General features: G+C 43.9%; 1 protein-coding gene across 1 annotated transcript in view; it reads right to left on the bottom strand.

Annotated features, from left to right (window-relative positions):
- ZNF622 (zinc finger protein 622) overlaps nt 1-17,324 on the bottom strand; it is a 271,614-nt gene that overhangs the window by 150,498 nt on the left and 103,792 nt on the right. Inside the window, exon 5 of the mRNA XM_044065219.1 lies at nt 16,923-17,041. Coding sequence (XP_043921154.1) covers nt 16,923-17,041 — 119 coding nt within the window. The remainder of the gene's footprint in view (nt 1-16,922; nt 17,042-17,324) is intronic.

Genomic DNA, 17,324 nt, shown 5'->3' on the forward strand with positions numbered 1-17,324 from the left:
CCCATGACACTGTCAATTTCTGAAATACATGAAGATCCAGTTTCCACTGTGGGGATCCATGATTTGTCTGCTTAACACATCTGCTAAGGAGTTCTGTGCTCCTGGCAGAAACCTTGCCTGAAGAGTTAGTTGCAAGCTTAGCAGTCTCCCATAAAATCATTGCTTGCCTGCATAGAGGATAAGAATGTGTTCCCTTGCTTGTTGATGTACCACATGACAGTTGTGTTGTCTGTTAGAATCAACACCTGCCCTGGAAGAAGTAACTCCTTGAAAGCCATTAATGCAAACTGGACTGCTAACATCTCCTTCATGTTGATATGTAGATGCTGTAGTCTGGCAGGCCACTTGTCTTGTATCCACTTTCCATTTAGATGAGCTCCCAAGCAATGTCCGAGGCATCTGTCGTTAAAATCTGACTTGCCTCTGGCCGGGTCACAGAGAGTCCCTTGTTTAGGTGACATTCCTGAGCCCACCACAAGAATTCTTTTGAAGGCAAGGTATTATTTGAATGACAGTGTCCAAATCCTGGCAGTGCTGTGTCCATACGTTTTGAGATACCATTGTAGCTTCCTCATATGCAGTTTGGCATTGGGAAGCACCAGAATACAAGATGCCATGAACCCTAATGCTTGAAGGACTGTCCTTGCAGTCAGCACGGACTGATGAGATAGTTGATGGAAGTAAAGTGACAGACTCTTTTGTTTGTCCGGGGTTAAAAGGCCATCTGGGCTGCTGTATTCAGTCTCACACCCAGAAAGCACATGTCTTGAGAGGGTACTAGACTGGACTTTATTTCGTTCACAGAATACCTAGGCATCTTAGCACTGCTATAACATATTCCAGATGCTGTAGAAGGTCTTCCCTTTCTTGAGCCAGAATCAGGCAGTCGCCAAGTAAGGATAGATTTGAATTCCTTGAAGCCTGAAGTAAGCTATCACTGGAGCCAGAACCTTTGTGAATACTCTGGGCAGTAGATAAGCCAAAGGGCAATGCAGAGAACTGATAATGAGAATTTCCAGCTCGAAACCGCAGATACTTCCTGCAACTTAGCCTTATAGGCACATGAAGGTAAGCTTCCTTGAGATCTAAAGTTACCATCCAGTGATCTTTGCCCAGCAGAGGTAAAAGCTGTTGTAACGTCAACATCTTGAACTTGGGAATGTCCAGAAAAGTGTTGAGGAGAGATAAATCCAAAATTGGTCTCCACGTGTTCCCCTTCTTTGGTACTAGGAACAGGCGAGAATAAAATCCTAGGCCCCTTTCTGATACAGGGACTGGCTGAATGGCCCCATCTGGAGTAACTGAGAAACTTGCTTGTGAGCCTCCTTTCTTTGTGGAGGAGGAACGTCTGGCATGCCTTTGAAGGGGGCATTGTATGGAAATAAAATCTGTAACCGTGGTGAATGATATCCAACACCCATTTGTCTTGAGTAATTAAATCCCAATTTTCTTTGAAAAGAGACAGTCTTCCTCCCAAAGGAGCTGCCAGACGAGAATCCACTGGCAGCTGAAAAGACAGGTCATTGGGTCTGTTTACGAAAGGACTGACCCCTGCCCTCACCAGAAGTCTGAGCAGGTGAACTCCCTGTTCTAGGCCTAAAAGAACCTTGAGCCCTGCCCCTACCACGCCTAGACCTACCCCTAGACTGGGAATCATAAGCAGGATATGTCCACCCCTTAGCAGGCCAATTTCTACTAAACTTGGTGGCTGCACCTGCAAAAATCTTTAACAGTTTGCATAGACTTAGCTTTGTCCTCCATTTTCTTTAAAACTGCTTCCACAGGCGATCCAAACAACACATCAGACTGTAAAGGAGCATCCAAAATCCTTGTCTTAACATGCTCAGCTAAATTCTGATCCTTCAACCAGGCATGCCTGCGAAGAACAGAACTAGTAGCAGCCACCCTCGAGGAGGCCTGTACAGCATCAAAACCACATTGCAAAGAATGCTTACCCACTTGCTCAGACACATGAACCAAGTCCAGCAACTCTTTACACTCAATACCTTCCGCCAAAGCATCCACCTTAGATTTTAATTGTGAAAGGAGATAATTCTGATATTTTAGCATGTGAAACTGACAATTCAACGCCTCATGGCTAGAGTGGAAGAAGTATACACTTTCTTTCCCCACCTATCCAAGGCCCTTGCCTCTTTATCAGTGGGAACAGGATTTTTAACCACAGAGGCGTTAACACCTTTAGGCCCTTGAGAAATAGTTTCTGGGTCCGCCCTAGGACTCTTAAACAAATACTTATGAGCTTGGGCACCCTATAATACCTATCAGGCTTAACAGGAGCAGGAGGCAAAGAGTCAGGATTCAGGGAAGCCTCTGCAAAAACATCTTCCACCACATTCAACACAGGAGGAATAGCTAAGGGCCTATGCTGGGGCAAAAACAAGAATTCCCTAAGCCTTTTCCTGGAATCAGAGTAATCCTGGCCTTCCCATTTAAAGTGCTCCCTCATGGAATGCAGAGTCTCTGAAAATGAGAAATCCTCAGGAGGAGAAGCTGTAGGAGTGGAATCATCCACATCAGAATCAGAATAAGTAGGATACTCCTGCAAGTCTTCCGCAGAAGACTCTGAAGCCTCTGAACACTGTTCAAAACTATCAAACTCGGTTCCACCCTAGGCCTCTTATCAGGCGGGGCATAGAACCTCTAATCATAGTAATCAAATCTTCTGCCATTTTAAGCATATGTTTCTTAGGTACAGAACCGAAATGCTAGGAGAAGCCCCACTGAAGCTGAACTAGGCCTACCTTTCAAAGAAGTTTTGGCAACAGAAGGAGAGGCTCTAACTACCTTGGGAAGAGAGGGAAGAACAGTTACCTGAGAAGCCCCTCAGCCTGGCCTACCTCCTGAGAAGGCACATCCTGTAACAGTAAAGTTTCTGCCTGAGACTCCATGGAAACTCCTGGCAAAACCTCTGGCTCCACTGAGCCTTCTAAAGAACCGACGTCCGGGACTGCCGGTTCATCAACCCTAGGCTGCACTGTTTTGTCCTTGCGCTTCTTGGACGAAGCGGGCGGAGCATCCGACGGCATTTTATAATTGCAACGCTTCCCAAACACTAACCTGGCACAGTCTAACCTCCTCTTAATAGTGCGTTTGTTAAACCTAGCACAAGAGCGGCAACCAACAACGTTGTGCTCAGGCCCTAAACAAGGTATACACAAGGTATGGTAATCCCTATGAGGTATCTGTTTCCCACAAGAAATACAGTTATTCACTTTTTCTGACATCCGGTAAAATACTGAGGCAAGAAAAACCAAAATGTTCCCAACGGGTACTTAGCCAACTCTGTTTCGGTCTGAAACTCCGGTTTCGGAAATATTTCAGAACGCCAACCTGCACTCGCAAAACTGCTTCTGCATCGGACCATGCGGCAAAAAAGACTGAGGATATGGCGGGTCATGCGATTAGTACCCTGACGTGACGCCAGTCTAATGCGCCCTGACCGACGTCAGCCTTATACTCTGGTATTCGGGCCGACTGGACGCGGACTATACCCCAATAGTAAGGACTGCAGCAATGGAAAACGAAGAACATCCGTGTCACATATGCCAGATGTTCCAGTAGTATGTGTTTGCTGTCCGCTTGGATCAGGCAGTCGTCCAGATAAGGGTAGATTTGTATCCCTTGAAGTCTGCAGTAGGCAATCACTGATGCCAGGCACTTTGTGAATACTCTGGGCGCAGTAGATAAGCCAAAGGGCAATGCAGAGAATTGATAGTGGATTGAACCTGCAAGAAATCTGAGGTATCTTCTGCAGCTTTGTCTGATTGGGACATGCAGGTATGCCTCCTTGAGGTCCAATGTTACCAGCCAAAACTCCTTGCCCAGCATGGGAAGAAGTTGCTGTAATGTGAGCATCTTGAATTTTGGCAGTAGAAATGTGTTTAGGATGGATAAGTCCAGAATGGGTCTCCAGTCAGTTCCTTTTCTTGGTACCAGAGAGAGTCTTGAATAAAAACCTTGACCTTGTTGGTGGGTAGGTACCTTTTGTATAGCTCTCATGTTTATGAGCTTTGAAATTTGCAGTTGTGCCTCTGCCCTTTGATTTTGTGGCAGGTTTGGCATGCCTCTCATTTTTGGCAGAGTGTGAAATTGAAATTTGTAGCCTCTGTTTATAATGTCCAATATCCATTTGTCTGTTGTGACAATATGCCAATTGCTTGCAAATAATGCTAGTTTCCCTCCCAAAGGTGCTGCCAGCTGAGACTTGCTTGGCATGAAAATGAGGGAGTCATTGGGTTTGCTTCCTGTATTGTTGTGCACTGTCATCACCACCTCTTGGTGCTGGAGATTGCCATTGTCTGCCTCTATATGATCCTTGTGATTGCCCTCTGCCCCTTGTGCGTCTGTATCTACCTCTTTGGGGCTTGTCAGTGGCTGGAAAGGACCAGTTTTTGAAGGCCAATTTCTGCTAAAACGTGGTGGTTGGACCTGTAAGAAAGCTTTGACAGTTTGCATAGATTTGGCTTTTTCTTCCGTTTTCCGTAGTATCTCCTCAGCATTAGTACCAAATAGTACATCCTTTTGTAAAGGAGCATCAAGAAGTTTAGCTTTCACATGATCAGGCAAATTTTGTTCCCTAAGCCAGGCATGTCTGCGAATGACTGAACCTGTAGCAGCCGCTCTACTGGAAGCCTCTAGGGCATCATAACCACATTGTAAGGTGTGTTTACCCACTTGCTCCGCACTATGCATCATATCCTGTAACTCTTTTAAATCTGGTTGTTCAGGTTGAGACATTTTGTTCCTTAATTGTGATAACAGGAACTGCTGATATTTAATCATATGAAACTGACAGTTTAAGGCCCTCATGGCTAGGGTGGCCGAGGTATATACCTTTTTACCCCACCTTTCTAAAGATCTTGATTCCCTTTCTGCAGGAAGTGGATTTTTGGCAGTGGAGGCCTTCAATCCCTTGGGGCCTTGTAAAATGGTTTCAGGGTCAGCATTATGGCTTTTGAAGAGAAATTGGTGAGAGCTGGGTACTCTGTAATACCTATCAGGTTTGACTGGTGCAGGAGGCAGAGAATCCGGGTTAAGACAAGCCTCCGAATAGACATCATCCAGTATGTCCAAAACAGGGGGTATAGCCAGAGGTCTGTGCTGAGGTAACCAAAGAAATTCCCTAAGTCTTTTCTTGGAATCTGAAAAGTCTTGGCCTTCCCAATGGAAGTGTTCCCTCAAGGTGTGCAAGGTTTCCCCAAAAGAAAAATCCTCAGGGGGGGATACAGAAGGAATAGACTGTTTTGCATCCGAATCCTCAAAAGGGGAGTAAGAGTGTTCCTCTGCATCAGAATGTTCTGATAAAATGGATCCCTGATCAGAAGAGGGAGATTCTTCCTCCACTCTGGGTCTCTTGTCAGGAGGGGGCTGAGAACCTCTGATAAGAGTAATTAGATCCTCAGCCATTTTAAGCATCTGTTTCTTAGGCATGGGTCCAGGAGATGGGCCTTGTGCAGCAGGCCTCGTGGGATGCCTGGCTGCTTTGGATTTAGTAAAGGCCTTAATTGAAAAAGAAGATGAAGGCCTAAATACACCATGGGTGGAGGTGGACCTATCCACATTAGTAGGCTCGACATAAGCCGGGGCTTCGGTAGTAGTCTGAGAAAGGGACGAGGACCCAGCGGTCTTGGGTACAGAGGACACCACCAAAGGAGTGTCGTCGGTAGTCAGGGACTGCAAAGGCGTCTCGCTGAAAACCGGACCACGTGTAGCCTGTTTTGGCGTGGTGTCGGCGGGGACCGCGGGCCTCGCGTGTCGGTCCTTTTCCTTGCGTTTTTTGGATAAAACGGTAGTCTGAGTGTCCGATGACATTTTATAGTCAAAAGCTTTACCAAAGTAGTGTTGGGCGAACTCTGCCCGACGCTTGATAGTGCGTTTATTGAAGGTAGCGCAAAAGTGACAGCCCGAGACGTCGTGGTCTGGGCCCAAACAAGGTATACAAAGGGAATGGAAATCCTTATGCGGTATTTGCTTCCCACAAGAAATACAATTATTAACTTTTTCTGACATCGGTCTGAGGCAAGAAAAGTTTCAACGGGTACTTAGCTTTAATGAAGACTTGGTTCCAAATATTTTCGTAATTCAGGAGCTGGCCGACCGGCACTTGCGAACTGCTTCTGCCGGGCACCGCGGCAAAAAAGACTGAAGAACATGGCGTCGGCTGTGTCTTATATACTCTGGCCTTCCTGACGTCAGAAGAGTAAGCGACGACAACAGACGCCAGACCAAGACTTTGGAATTCGGCCGACCGAGGGACCGCCTGACGGCTGAAAACCCATCTGTGATTACTGCAGCTGTATGCACGATGAACATCTACTAACCACTCTCTCCATGTCCTGATCAGATAACCTTGAGGATCGAGAGGAGTGGGAATATGAGCGATGATTGGCTGTGCTCTGAAGTAAGGGTGATTGTGGCACCGAGCGAATCGGCTCCAATGAAGGAGACCTAGCTCATTTGTGGCTTCGAGACTGCTCCAAGTTAACAGTTGGAAACGACACAGGAGTAGTCTTGTCTTTGCTAGAGGCACCAACACACTTGGTCTGTCAAGCTCACAGGTCAGTTCCAAACATGGAGCCGATGACTTGACTGACTTCAAAGATTTCACTGGCTGAGATGCTTTAGACGGAGAATCCTGTTTCAACAATCCACGGAGGATTAGCTTGTTTTTCCGCTCCTGCAGGACCCTTGGACTAAAGGCATGACAAAGAGCAAGAGTCCTGCAGGTGCAGAGCCCCCAAGCAGTACACACAACTAGTGTGCCCATCTGTCAGAGACATCTTGTGACAGCATGAGTCACACTTTTTAAACCCTGAGGTTTTAACTTCCTTGGATACTGAGAAAAAAGGAAGGAAGTACCACAAAAAGACACACTACAATAATAAAACATTATATTGATAAAAACCTTAAAGAAGAGCCTCTAACTTAAATGGCTGTCCTTAAGGGGGGGAACTCTCTAACTTAAACGAGTTCAGGGAACAACAGAAGGCCTAGTGACTAAGAGGCGATGGCCAACACAGCAAAAAACACAACAAAGGACAAGATAAGGTTTTTACAACTAAATAAACTTACAAACTACTATAAACCGAGAAAAAAATACTAACTTTAAGTAAATTATTCAGCTTTAAAACAGAGAAAAAAGTTATACTAAGCCTGAGCCATTATTGATGCAACCTCGCAGCTAAAGTGGCAAACAAGATCTGGGTAGCTGACGCTGGGCATTCTGGGATAAGGGGTAGCCTCGAGCCAGTAAAGAGCTCTCGAGCTATAGAAAGTGGCTGAGTCGGAGCAGAGGATCAGCTCCGGACCTATCCAGACCTATCCAGTAAGAACAAAGGCGAGATTGGACAACTTAACATCTGAGGATATGGAGTACCTTCAAAGTGAAGGATTCAGTGTAGAAAATGTAATTCAGAAAGCACCACAACAGGATAGAACAATGGCCCTACAAATTAAGAGGAAACCAGTGGAACGGGAAGTAATTGGTCAGGTGCTATATAAAAGCATTTTGGAGCCTTCCACAGGAAACCAGTATAAACATTCACTGGAAGGTGGACAGCAAGGGAAGGAACAGGAAACTGTGGAAACTCTGACACAGTTAATGTTGAGGAGTGATAAGCCAGTGATTTCCCATATCACAGCAATGGATGGCACAGGATGAAATGGAAGAGAATGTGCCACAGGAAAATGCAATAGAACTTTCTATAGAATGCCTTCAGGAAATGGAAAACAAAAAATGTGTCCTCAGTTTAGAAGAAAACGAGCTAAGAGAAGAATGAAAGAAACAAACTGCAGAGGATAAATAAAACCCAAAAAGTCAGAAGTTTGCACACAATAATTAGGACTGTTCATAGAGATCCATGTGATACAACAGCAGTAAACAGGATATATTACTGTGCAGCTAAATTAATAACTGATAAAGTTCTACCACAAGAACACATGGTAGTGAGGCAGAGAAAGGGGAGAACTCGAATACCATACCATAATGGAAGTATCGAACAGAGAAAACTATAAAGCAACAAAGTCAAGAAATATCAGTTAGAGGAGTAAAGAACAGGGAACACATCAACAAAAATACTCAAAGATAAACACGATAAAAGCAATGTATAATATAACGGATCTAGATCTATCATGCACTATCGCAAATAAACTAAAAATATCAGCACAGGCAGAAAAACTTAGAAAATACACAGATAAATATAAAGGAAAAGTACAAAATAAGCAATTTAATGACACCAAAAAGTTTGAGAGAGAATTGGAAAACAAAGTAAAAGGAATTGAAAGACCACTCAAAAAAGAAGAACTACTTACATTTTGAAGTAGTATTTATGAAGATCCTATACAACATAACAAAGATGCTAAATGGATAGAAGTAAAAGAAAGTATAAGAATTTTAAAGGTACAGGATATGAAATGGGATGAAGTAACAGCCAGAGAGATTGAAACGATGTTAAGAAAAGCTTCTATTTGGAAAACACCAGGCCCAGATGCAGTACCTAACTTCTGGTTAAAAGTATTAACATCTTTCATGAAGATTTAGCCAAGTAAGAACTATTTATATGCGCACCCCGAACAGACACAACCTGGCTAGCAACAGGAAAAACAATGTTCCTACTTGAGTGAACCTGCAAGCTACCCTAAAAATTAGACCAAACTGAAATTGATGTTGTCAGAGTTTATAGTCATTTAGAAGAAAACTCAATCATGCCAATAGAACAAAAGGGCAATAAAAGAAAGTCAGGTGGAACAAAGGCTCATTTGCTGTTAAATAAGGTCATAGTGGAGAACTGTAAAAAGGGAAAGAATTTAAGTATGGCATGGATTGACTACAAAAAAGAATTTGATAGTATACCACATTCACAAATAAGAGAGTGCTTAAAAATATGTAAGATGCACGCTACACTGATCAACTACATTACAGTGTTCATGAAATACTGGCAGACCAATTTACAATTAAGCCATGATAAAGGACAAATTATTATTCCAGGGATATAAATCCAAAGGGGGATATTCCAGGGTGACTCTGTCACCGCTGCTATTCTGCCTTGCCCTTAACTCATTAAGCTGTCTACTTAGCTTAGGCCATGGCTATAATTTGGCTCCTAGAAAACAACAAAGTGTAAAGACTTCTCATCTTCTCTGTCGATGATTTAAAACTATACGTCTCAGACGAGGAACTGAAAAGTACAACTGCAAGCTTTCAAAACTTTTTCAGATGATATTAGAATGTCATTTGGTCTTAAGCAACCTTTAAAGCAGGAAAAAGTACAGTTTTGTACCTACCATAAATGTAGATGTTCGAGTGCTAATACAGCTGCAGTAATCACAGATGGGTTTTCTGCCGTCAGGCGGTCCCTCGGTCGGCCGAATTCCAAAGTCTTGGTCCGGCCGGTTGTCGCTCTCTTCTGACGTCAGTGAGGCCAGAGTATATAAGACACAGCCGACGTCATGTTCTTCAGTCTTTCTTGCCCCAGATGTCAGGTGCCCCCAGAAGGAAGGCAATACATAAATAATGCTTATATGCATATACAAGCAATGCAATATAATCCAAAATCAGTGGTTGCAGGCAAATAAAACATAGCAGGATAACCCAGTCAGGTAGTATGAAGAGGTTGTTAGGCCCCATGCCTTTACCAAGTGGAGAAGGAGGGAGGGAAACCTGTACTGCAGCTGTATTAGCACTCGAACATCTACTTTTATGGTAGGTACAAAACTGTACTATGTTCATCGTGCATACAGCTCTGCATCACAGATGGGTAGAGTCCCAAAGCTATGCACAGGGTGGTAGGTACTAGGAGGAACTGGGTTGAGCCAGAATGCCCTGCAAAACAGCAGTGGCAAAGCCTGCTCTTGTTCTGGAATATAAAGGCAGGTGGTAGTGTTTTGTGAAGGTATGTACAGAACTCCCAAGTGGCTGCCTCCAAAATATCTTTGGTAGGAACTCCTCTGAGGAAGGCTGTAGAGGTAGCTGTGGCCCTGGTGGAGTGTGATCTGATACCTGTAGGAACTGATTTCCCATGATAGGAATAACAAAACCGTATGCAGTGGCCTATCCACTTTGAAATAGTCTGTTTTGTAACTGGCTTCCCTTGAGCCCCTACAGCATAGGACACAAAGAGTTGTTCTGATTTCCTGAAGGACTTTGTTCTGTCCAAATAATAACGTAGCTGCCTATGGATGTCTAAAGAGTGTAGCAGCCTTTCCCCTTTGTTTTGAGGATTGGGGTAAAAGGTAGGTAGGTGTATGGCTTGATTTAAAGCTACCCTGGATACCACTTTAGGCATAAATGATGGGTTGGTACGAAGGGAAACTCTGTCCTGATGGAAAATGAGAAAGGGCTGCACCGCCATGAGGGCCTGTAGTTCAGAAACCCTACGAGCTGAAGTGATAGCCAAAAGGAAGGCTGTTTTCCAGGACAAATATTGCAAATCTGTTGAGGCAGCTGGTTCAAAAGGAGGCAATGTTAATTTTTCTAGTATGTAATTAAGATCCCAGGCTGGTATTGGTTGCTTCCTTGGTGGTCTTATATTCTTAGCCCCTCTGAGGAACTGTCGTAAGAGTGGGTGAGAAAATAAAGGAGGATCTGTGTTGAATTCTGCAGAAATGGCTGAGGCATGGATTTTTATGGAAGAAAATGAAAGTCCACTGTTCAGCAGCTCAGCTAGATACTGTAATACCTGAGGCAAGTTCAGTTTTCTAGGGTCCTGGCCTCTTTTCTCATTCCAAGAGCAAAACCGCTTCCATTTTGCGGAGTAAGCTTTTCTAGTAGATGGCCTTCTGGCCTCCAAAATGATATCCTGCACCCCCTTGGAGAGTAGGGTCTGTTGTGGTGTTAAGGAATTTTCCATGCAGTGAGATTGAGTGTTTTCAGCTGACTGTGAAGAGTTTTGTAAATGTGCTGAGTCAGCAGAAGAGGCATTAGAGGCAGGGACCAGGGAGGAGTATGTGTTAGGCTGCTCAGGAGTGGGTACCAGTGTTGCCTTGGCCAATCTGGAGCAATCAGTATCATCTTCGGTTTGTCTGTTCTTGCTTTCAAAAGTACCTTGGGGAGAAGTGGCAGAGGTGGGAATGCGTAAACTGTCCATACTATCCAACTGAATGAAAGGGCGTCCACTCTCCAGGCCTTTGGATGAAAGGTCCTTGAACAAAACTTTTCCAATTGATGATTCCTGTGGGAGGCAAAAAGATCTATGTCTGGCCTCCCCCACGCTTGGATTATTTCTGTAAACACCTGAGGATGTAACTTCCATTCGTGTGGATCTGTCATATTTCTGCTTAGATTGTCTGCCAGTGTGTTTTCCAATCCTGGCAAGTACTGTGCTTGAAGTTCGATTTGCCTTTCCAGAGCCAAGTTCCAAAGAGTCATGGCTAGTCTGCACAAGGGGTATGAATGTGTTCCTCCTTGTTTGTTTATGTACCACATTACTGTGGTGTTGTCTGTTCTTATCAGTAATTGTCCTGGATGCAGGAAGTCCTTGAAAGCTGTAATTGCATTTATTACTGCTAGCATTTCTTTTTGATTGATGTGAAGGTGCTTTTCCTTTTGGGACCATTTGCCCTGGATGCACCTGTCCGTCATGTGCGCCCCCCAGGCATAATCTGAGGCGTCTGTGGTGATGACTTGCTCTGCTTGAGGCTTGCAGAATGGGAGGCCTGTGTTTGCTTGACATGCTTGGGCCCACCATAGAAATTCCTTTTGCAAACATGGAATTATTGGTAGTATTGTTTCCAAACTGTGACTGTGTTGAGACCATAGGTTTTTTTAGGTACCATTGAAGTTTCCTCATATGCAGCTTTGCACATGGGATTAAAAGAATGCAAGATGCCATGAATCCCAGAGCCTGCAGGATTTTCCTTGCAGTAAGCCTGGTACTTTTTGCTAGTATTTTGAAGTACTGAGATTGTTGCCCCTGTTTTTCTGGCGTGAGGTAGGCCATCTGGGTGTTTGTGTCCAAGTTGGCACCCAGGAAAGTTATTTTCTGAGATGGTGTTAGCCTTGATTTCTCTTTGTTGATCGTATATCCCAGAGAAAGCAGTAACCGTGTCACATATGCCAGATGTTCCAGAAGTATGTGCTTGCTGACCGCTTGGATCAGGCAGTCGTCCAGATAAGGGTAAATTTGTATCCCTTGAAGTCTGCAGTAGGCAATCACTGATGCCAGGCACTTTGTGAATACTCTGGGCGCAGTAGATAAGCCAAAGGGCAATGCAGAGAATGGATAGTGGATTGAACCTGCAAGAAATCTGAGGTATCTTCTGCAGCTTTGTCTGATTGGGACATGCAGGTATGCCTCCTTGAGGTCCAATGTTACCAGCCAAAACTCCTTGCCCAGCATGGGAAGAAGCTGCTGTAATGTGAGCATCTTGAATTTTGGTACGAGTAGAAATGTGTTTAGGATGGATAAGTCCAAAATGGGTCTCCAGTCGGTTCCTTTCCTTGGTACCAGAAAAAGTCTTGAATAAAAGCCTTGACCTTGTTGGTGAGTAGGTACCTCTTGAATAGCTCTCATGCTTATGAGCTTTGAAATTTATAGTTGTGCCTCTGCCCTTTGATTTTGTGGCAGGTTTGGCATACCTCTCATTTTTGGAAGAGTGTGAAATTGAAATTTGTAGCCTCTGTTTATAATGTCCAGGATCCATTTGTCTGTTGTGACAATATGCCAATTGCTTGCAAATAATGCTAGTTTCCCTCCCAAAGGTGCTGCCAGCTGAGACATGCTTGGCATGGAAAGGAGGGAGTCATTGGGTTTGCTTCCTGTATTGTTGTGCACGGTCTTCACCACCTCTTGGTGCTGGAGTTTGCCATTGTCGGCCTCTATATGATCCTTGTGATTGCCCTCTGCCCCTTGTGCGTCTGCATCTACCTCTTTGGGGCTTGTCAGTGGCTGGAAAGGACCAGTTTTTTGAAGGCCAATTTCTGCTGAAACGTGGTGGCTGGACCTGTAAGAAAGCTTTGATAGTTTGCATAGATTTGGCTTTTTCTTCCATTTTCCGTAGTATCTCTTCAGCATTAGTACCAAACAGCACTTCCTTTTGTAAAGGAGCATCTAGAAGTTTAGCTTTCACATGATCAGGTAAATTTTGTTCCCCAAGCCAGGCATGTCTGCGAATGACTGATCCTGTAGCAGCCGCTCTACTTGAGGCCTCTAGGGCATCATAACCACATTGTAAGGTGTGTTTACTCACTTGCTCTGCACTATGCATCATATCCTGTAACTCCTTTAAATCTGGTTGTTCAGGTTGAGACATTTTGTTCCTTAATTGTGATAACAGGAACTGCTGATATTTAAGCATATGAAACTGACAATTTAAGGCCCTCATGGCTAGGGTGGCCGAGGTATATACCTTTTTACCCCACCTTTCTAAAGATCTTGATTCCCTTTCTGCAGGAAGTGGATTTTTGGCAGTGGAGGCCTTCAATCCCTTGGGGCCTTGTGAAATGGTTTCAGGGTCAGCATTATGGCTTTTGAAGAGAAATTGGTGAGAGCTGGGTACTCTGTAATACCTATCAGGTTTGACTGGTGCAGGAGGCAGAGAATCCGTGTTAAGACAAGCCTCCGAATAGACATCATCCAGTATGTCCAAAACAGGGGGTATAGCCAGAGGTCTGTGTTGAGGTAACAAAAGAAATTCCCTAAGTCTTTTCTTGGAATCTGAAAAGTCTTGGCCTTCCCAATGGAAGTGTTCCCTCAAGGTGTGCAAGGTTTCCCCAAATGAAAAATCCTCAGGAGGGGATACAGAAGGAATGGACTGTTCTGCATCCGAATCCTCAAAAGGAGAGTAAGAGTGTTCCTCTGCATCAGAATGTTCTGATAAAATGGATCCCTGATCAGAAGAAGGTGAATCTTCCTCCACTCTGGGTCTCTTGTCTGGAGGGGGTTGAGATCCTCTGATAAGAGTAATTAAATCCTCAGCCATTTTAAGCATCTGTATTTTAGGCATGGGACCTGGAGATGGGCCCTGCAACAAGCCTCGTGGGATGCCTGGCTGCTTTGGATTTAGTAAAGGCCTTAATTGAAAAAGAAGATGAGGGCCTAAATACACCATGGGTGGAGGTGGACCTGTCCACATTAGTAGGCTCAACATTAGCGGAGGCTTCGGTTGTAGTCTGGGAAAGGGCCGAGGTCCCAGCGGTCTCGGGTACAGAGGACACCGCCAAAGGAGTGTCGTCGGTAGTCAGGGACTGCAAAGGCGTCTCGCTGAGAACCGGACCACGTGTAGCCTGTTTTGGCACGGGGGCCTCGCGTGTCGGTCCTTTTCCTTGCGTTTTTTGGACAAAACGGTAGTCGGAGTGTCCGATGACATTTTATAATCAAAAGCTTTACCAAAGTAGTGCTGGGCGAACTCCGCCCGACGCTTAATAGTGCATTTATTGAAGGTAGGGCAAAAGCGACAGCCCGAGACGTCGTGGTCTGGGCCCAAACAAGGTATGCAGAGGGAATGGAAATCCTTATGCGGTATTTGCTTCCCACAAGAAATACAATTATTAACTTTTTCTGTTATCGGTCTGAGGCAAGAAAAGTTTCCCCAACGGGGTACTTCGCTTTAATGAAGACTTCGGTTTCCAAAATATTCGTAATTCAGGAGCTGGCCGACCGGCACTTGCGAACTGCTTCTGCTTCGGGCACCGCGTGGCAAAAAAGACTGAAGAACATGGCGTCGGCTGTGTCTTATATACTCTGGCCTCACTGATGTCAGAAGAGAAAGCGGCGACAACCGACGCCGGACCAAGACTTTGGAATTCGGCCGACCGAGGGACCGCCTGACGGCAGAAAACCCATCTGTGATTACTGCAGCTGTATGCACGATGAACATCAGGATCCCCAACGGGGTACTTAGCTGTTTTGAAGACTTTGGTCCTGAAACTCGGAAAATTTCAGGAGTCGGCGGACCAGCACTTGCGAACTGCTTCTACTTTGGGCACTGCACGGCAAGAAAGACTGGTGTAATGGCGTTGGCTGCATGCTTTATAGCCCTGACTACCTGACGTCATGGAAGATGAGAATGCAACTGACACATGACCCAAGACTTTGATAATCAGGCCAATTGAGGGCTACCTGCAAGCAGATAACCCAAATGTAATGACTGCAACAGTGAAACACGAAGAACATCAAAACGTTTTAAGTCTGCTTCACTTGACAATTCCCTACACACAGAGGTCATTAGAAGTCTACACACCCCATTAAAATGCCAGGTTTTTGTGATATAAAAAAATGAGATCTCAATAAATCATTTTAAAACTTTTCCCACCTTTAATGTGATGCATAACCTGTACAATTCAATTGAAAAACAAATTTGTTAGGGGAAAAATATAAAAAAAATTAACATACAATAAGATGGATGCACAAGGAAAAAATGTGAGGGATCAGTTTAATGCATATTCCCTACAAGTAAAAAGAGTTTATCACTGTAAAAAAATGGGAACTAAATAGTAAGGTGATGTAATAATGAACTGCAGAAATCAGCAATACCCTCTGACACCTGCATACTGCTTTCTAGACAGCTTTTACTGGGAAGGCATGGAAAACTGACCCTGTCCATGAAACAGAAAAGAACTCTGGGTACTCCATCCTTCTTTGCCTAGTTGACCTTCCAGAACTTGAGACTGCTACTTAAATGCAGTTCACCCCGCCACGGACAAGCTCACTTAATTCTCAAATCTAAGTTGGTCTTCACTGACAGGCTAACCTTTTACCTTGGTTTGCCCTTGCTCAGTACAGTTTTGCTTTAGGCTAAAGCTTTTCCATGCTTTCTTCTCTTTCAACTGAATGTATTTTATACTTCATGTAGTGCCTGCCTTACTACCTGTTGGTTCTAGGTTGTGATCAACATACCAGTCCCACACACCTAATCAAACACACACACACACACACAATTCCATATGACAAGTGAAGCAAATCAGTCAATCTCTCCAAGTTAACTAGTGCTGAAATTAATCACCAGTTTAAAATTTATTTACCCTAAGCTAGCATGCTAATTATAACGCACAGCAGTTTTTCTCCAAAAGAGAGCTGGGTTCAATAAGTATCCTAGGAAGAGGAAAGTGCTAAAGTTTGAGAAGAATTACATGTTGACTTCACACACCATAACACCGCCTAACAGTGTAATATGGTTGTCGTTATCACCATACAACAGGGGCTAAAAAACAGATACTTGGTGGGAAGACAACACATGGAAACATGAATGGGATCACTGCAAGTCTCTTGCTCCAATGACAAGCACAAAAACACCCAGCTTCTGCAGTACTAGAGTCTCATCATTTACTAAACCTGCAATAGTAACGGTCTAGGTCGTTATATTCAAGCCTTTGCACTAGATAGGACAACTAATTGGCAAAAGATCCAGCATAGTGCAGTCTAGTTCTCAAAGAAAATAAATTGAACTGTAATGAGGGGAAGCTACCCAAATTCCTCTCTGTAAAGCAATAAAATGCAGTAAAACAGGCAACATTTAATTTGCACTCAAACATTCCAAGTACATTCTAGATATACTTTGTGATTAATCTTCAATATTTATTTTGAGGCATAAGGCATACTTGTAAGTTAATTAAAAAAAACATACACCATTTGCTAGCAAATTAATGTCAACACTGTCGACCTGATGGATTACCCTTGAAACATGACTTCATTATTAACGCTTCACTCAGGCTTGATACTCCACACAACCATCAGCACCTGCAAACTCCTCTTGCTCCAAGTAACCGTCATCTCACTCCCACTTACACTTATGTATTAAAAAATAAAAGTGCTTACTAAGTAAGGGGGATACAGAAAATGCAGACAACTCACTCAGCGTCAAAAAAAGATATTGCTAGAAAATTGAATTTAACAAAGCAGTGGTTTCACTGCTCATGGTGACATTCACCAAATAGTTATTAAAAAACATTTGTATCAGTTACTTACCTGAAGGAAGAACAAGTTCCATGGTTTCTTCATCATAATCAAATTCCTTCCCATCCTTTACATCTGCATCCTTCATGTCTACATCATCACCTTCATCTGGAAAATCAGGGTAGCTGCTCCTACAAAGAGTGCACAGGTAAATAAAAAGTGTGGCTTCAAAGAATCTCAGCGACTTGAAAGCATATGCCACTTAGTAACATGCTCACATTCACACAATTAGTACTGTGCACTATTCACATCTGCCTCTACAGTACATTCTTATCAAGTGTCACACACTACTGACCAGACATTGTAATATACTCATTCAGAAAAGAACAGATTTCTAATAATCCCTGGTGGTCAAGGACACCACATACAGAAATGCGGTAGATCTAGCCAACCTACTGGCTGACAGATTCAGCA

The sequence above is a fragment of the Protopterus annectens genome, chromosome 3.part0 (assembly GCF_019279795.1).
Source record: "Protopterus annectens isolate FY-2018-M chromosome 3.part0, PAN1.0, whole genome shotgun sequence".
Classification (NCBI taxonomy): domain Eukaryota; kingdom Metazoa; phylum Chordata; order Ceratodontiformes; family Protopteridae; genus Protopterus; species Protopterus annectens.